The sequence below is a fragment of the Penaeus monodon genome, chromosome 10, assembly GCF_015228065.2.
Source record: "Penaeus monodon isolate SGIC_2016 chromosome 10, NSTDA_Pmon_1, whole genome shotgun sequence".
NCBI classification, from domain to species: domain Eukaryota; kingdom Metazoa; phylum Arthropoda; class Malacostraca; order Decapoda; family Penaeidae; genus Penaeus; species Penaeus monodon.
The window spans coordinates 45,626,825-45,631,824 of NC_051395.1; the positions used below are offsets into that span (position 1 = coordinate 45,626,825).

Below are 5,000 nucleotides of genomic sequence, written 5' to 3' on the forward strand. Positions count from 1 at the left end.
TCCTTTGTCCCTTTCTTCTTTCATCACATTTTCCTCCCTCGTATCTTTTCCTCTTTTCCCCTCATTTTTCCATCACTTTTCGCTTACCCTCTTCTTCCTCTTCCTCCTTCTTCCCTCCCCTTCACTTTTCTCCATCACCTTTCTCCCTCACCCCTTCTCTCTTCCCTCCTTCCTCCCTCATTCCTCTTTCCCTCCCTCCTTCTCCCGTCTCCTCCTTCCTCCATCCCTTTTTTTCTCTCCCCCATTTTTCTTCCCCATCCCCCCTCATCCCATCCTTCCTCCATCCCCTCTCTCCCTCATCCTTCCCCCTCTCCAACTTCCTCCCTCTCTCCCTCCTTCCTCCATCCCCTCTCTCCCTCATCCTTCCCCCTCTCCAACTTCCTTCCCCATCCCCTCTCTCCCTTCCCCCTCACCCTCACTTCTTCCATCACCCCCCCCTCGGCCTCTCTTTCCCTCCTTTCCCCTCCTTCCTTTTCCCTCATCCCTTCCCTTCTCCCCCCCCTCCATTTCCTTTCTCTTTCCCCTTTTCCCCTTTTCCCTTTTTCTTCTACCATCCCCTTTTCACCTATTTTCCCCCCCTCCCCCTCCCCCCTCCCCCCCCCTTTCCTCCCCATCCCCCAAACCTCTCCCCCTCATTCCCCCCCCCTCCCTCCTCCCCACCCTCCCCCCCGCACCCCTCCCCTTCTCCCCCTCATTCCTCCCCCTCTCCCTCCATCCCCCATCCCCTCCCTCCCGCATCCCCCCCCCTTCCCCCCCTCTTCTCCCCTCTCCCCCATCCCCCATCCCCTCCCTCCCGCATCCTCCACCCTTCTCCTCCCCTCCTCGCTGCCACGCCCCTCTCGACCTTGGAAGCGACCCAGCTTGACCTTCGCGCTACGCCAGGTCAGGATTTCAGGATTTCGCAGGATTAAACTCTCCCGCAGTGCAGCCGAGATGAGGACTCCAGTTAGTTTTAATGGGCTCCGGGATATGTTGGAGAAGTTGGAGATGGTGGAGATGGGGGGGTGAGCTATGTAGAATTCGGGGTCTATGTTGGAGATGAACGAGAAATGAGCTATGTTGGAGATGAGAGAGACATTGTCTATGCTGAAGATGAGTTTGATGTCTATGTTGGAAATGAACGAGAAATGATCAGTGTTGGAGATAAACGAAAAATGTCTGTTTTGGAATAAAAGGGAAACGATCTAGTGGGTTTGGGGGGCGTATGTTTTAAGTGTTGGGGGAATTTATCTACTTTTGCAGGCCATGCTGGAAATAGATAAGGGTATTTAGGGGGAAAATGACCTGTGTTGGAAATGAAAGGAAAAGTGATCTAGACTTTAAATTCTATGTAAGAAAATAAGAAGAAAATAACGACGTAGGTTATGTTGGAAGTTGCATCATGTAGATTATTTTGTACACGCTCTCTTTCTCTCTCTATCTTTGTCTCTCTCTCTCTTTCTGTCTCTCTCTCTCTCTCTCTCTCTCCTCTCTCTCTTCCCCTCCCCTCTCCCCCTCTCTTTTCTTTTTCTCTCTCTTCTCTCTCTCTTCTCTCTTCTATCTATCCCTCTTCTTTCTTCTTTTCCCCCTCTCTTTTTCCCCCCCCTCCTCTTCCCTCCTCTCTCTCTACATCTTCATCTTTTTTAAATTTTCTCTCTCTCTTCCTCCTTCTCTCTTCCTCTCTTCTCTCTCTCTCTCTCTCCTCTTTCTCTCTCTCCTTTCTCCTTCTCTCTCTCTCTCTCCTTTCTCTCTCTCTCTCTCTCTCTCCCACTCACTCACTCACTCTCTCTATCTATCTATTACTATTATTATCATCTATCATCTCTATCTCTCTCTCTTCACCACTCTCCATCTCAATCTGTCTCTATCTCTCTCTCTCTTCTTTCTCTCCTCTCTCTCGCATCATCTCTCTCTCTCTATCCTCTCTCTCGCTCTCATTTCTCTCGTTCATTTCTCTCTCTCCTCTCCCCTTCCTCTCCCCCTCTCTCTCTCTCCTCTCCTCTCTCTCTCTCTCTCTTCCTCCCCTCTTCCTCACCACACACACACACACACACCACACACTCACTCCTTACTAAATCACTCAATCTTTTCCCTTTCTCTCTCTTTCTCTCCTCCCCTCTCTCTCTCTCTCTCTCTCTGTCTCTCTCTTCTCTCTCTCTCTCTCTCCCCTCTCTTCCCTCTCTCTCTCTCTCTCTCTTCTCTAATATAATATTATATATATTATATATATAATATATATATATATATATATATATTATTATGAATATATATATATATAATTAAATATATATATAATATATATATATATATATATAATATATAAAAATATCCTCACTTTCACTCCCACTCACTTCTTCTCACCCCCTTCACCACTCTACTCTTTCTTCTCTCATTCCCTTCCCTTCTCTCTCTCTTCTCTCTCTCTCTCTCCTCTCTTCTCTCTCTCTCTCTTTCTCTCTCTCTCTCTATTTATCTATCTATCTATCTCTCTTTTGTCTTCAGCGGGTTTATTTTCACCGCAACTTCGCGCTGGGAGGAAAGGAACCAACATACGAAACAGCCTTTTTAAGTTTCCATTTTGGCATTATAATATCACAATTTTTTTCTCACACATACTTCTGCCTTTTTTTCTTTGGGGTTTTATATTTCTCATAAATTTTGCTTTGGGGAGAAAAGATTTAAATTTTCAAAATTTAATAAAAATATAAACCGCCCTTATGAGCCAAGTTATTTTCACCGTGCAAGGGTAGGATGAAGGGATGAAAGGGGGAGGAGGGGGGGGGGGCGATAGGTTCTCAAAATGGACTCAATAAATCTCTAAAATTAATAGTATTTATTTATAAACCCCCCCCCTCAAAAAAAAATTTTTAACGTTTATTTTCCTCCAACGAACGATACAATATATTTCCAAAATAGAGAATGATACATACAGTCGGATGTATTTCGTTTTATTTTTTGACACGCGATTGACATAAGATTTATTCGAAACCATTAATTCAGATAAACAATAAATCTCTTTCGCTATCCATTTTTCTGAAGTCTGGATATTTTTTCTACTCTCTATCCTTTCCATTGTTTTTTGTCATCTACCCTCTCTGTCTAATATTTTTTCGACCCAATTATATCATATATATAATTTATATTATATATATATATATATAATTTTAAATATATTATATATATTATATAATTTTTAAAATATAATTTTATTAAAATATATATATTTAAAATATATATATTATATTTTTTATATATAAAAAATTATATATATTATATATATAAATATATATTTATAAAATATATTAATATTATAATATATTTTATAAAATATAATATATAATATAAAAACACACACACACACATATATAGACATATATGTAATATATTAGTATCTATCTATCAGTTTATCTATTTTTATCACATTTTTCCCATTGTATAGGCCTATGCATACTACGAACATTAATTTTAAAAAGTAAAAGAAAATTTTTAAAACGAAAAGGCCTTAAAATAATCTATTTTATTCATTGATTTTATTTATTTTCTATCTATTTTTATTCATTCAAAAAAAATTCCCACTGTATAGGCCTACGCATACTACTAACATTAATCTTTAAAAAGTTAAAGAAATTTTGATACGAAAGGCATTAAAATCATATATTTTATTCATTTGTTTTATTTATCTATTTATTTATCTTTATTTATTTCATCATCATTTCTTTTTTTTTCCTCATTATAGAGGCCTATGCATACTACAAACGTTAATTTAAATAAGGCCCCTAAATCACAACCCGATCGTTTAATCTCGTTTAACCGACTCAATCCCTGGTAATTTTTTTTTTTATCAACAATCAATAAAAATAAATGATCAATGCATAGCTATTTCAAAAAGGCAACTTGCAATTATTTCACCGGCATCGCATTTCACCTTCGGACGGCGAGGTCGCTCAACTGGAATGAAGAGAAATAGAGAAAGGATGATAAATAAGATAAAAAAAAAAGATAAGAAGGATAAGGATAAGATATTGGCATTGCAACTTGGATTAGATGCAGATCCTGGTTTATGGGTGAATTACTCAAGAAAGGGATGTCTGTTTCATATATAAAATTCGTTTTTTTTTTTTTTTTTTTTTTTTTGTGGTGGTGGTGGTTTTTTATTATCATGATCTGTTTATTCGTTTTTTTTTTCTGATAATTCAGCTATCAATGCTAACTATTTATTTCAATGACACGCACACCACACACACACGTATGTCGATATAGTATATATATATAATATATATAATATATATTTTATATAATATATTATATAATATATATATATACATGCATATATATATAAAATTTTATATATATATATATATTAAAATATATATATATATATAAAATATATATATAAAATATGTATATATATATTATATATATATATATATATATGTGTGTGTGGTGTGGTGTGTGTGTGTGTGTGTGTGGTGTGTTGTGTGTGTTGTGTGTGTGTGTGTGTGTGTGCGTGCGCGCGTGTGTGTGTGCGTGCGTGCATGCGTGTGTGCGTGCGCGTGTGCGTGTGTGTGTGTGAGTGTCCTTTGCTATAAAGATACTTCCTAACCCTTTGGATTATAAACCGATTAGCAAACTTTAATAATACCTCATTAGCTCGCCATTATAGATTCAAAGAATAAAAAGTGTTGGTTCCGTCTGCCAGATAATGTCAAGAGTTAATGCGCACCACTAATGCGATTCCAATATCAGATTATGACTGTCTACAACAAAGCATATTTTTCACTGTAACTGGCTTTTCTCTGTTAAACTACAAACCACGTATTTCCAACAACAAACTTTTTGTTGTGTTTTTATTGCATTTCCAAGTGACGAATTTGAAAAAAAAAAAAAGAAAAAAAAAGAGGGAGAGAGAGATAGAGAGAGAGAGGAGAGCAAGAGATAGAAAGAGAGAGAGAGAGAGAAAGAGAGAGAGAAAGAGAGAGAGAGAGAGAGAGAAGATAAAAGTAAAAGTGCGTTGAAGAAAA

At 37.9% G+C, this 5,000-nt stretch overlaps 1 protein-coding gene across 1 annotated transcript in view; it reads right to left on the minus strand.

The window, feature by feature from the left end:
• The window catches only part of LOC119577670 (putative pre-rRNA-processing protein esf2), a 79,235-nt gene that overhangs the window by 18,911 nt on the left and 55,324 nt on the right, over positions 1 to 5,000 (minus strand). Inside the window, exon 3 of the mRNA XM_037925229.1 lies at positions 845 to 1,105. Within this exon, the coding sequence (XP_037781157.1) occupies positions 845 to 1,105 (261 nt within the window). The remainder of the gene's footprint in view (positions 1 to 844; positions 1,106 to 5,000) is intronic.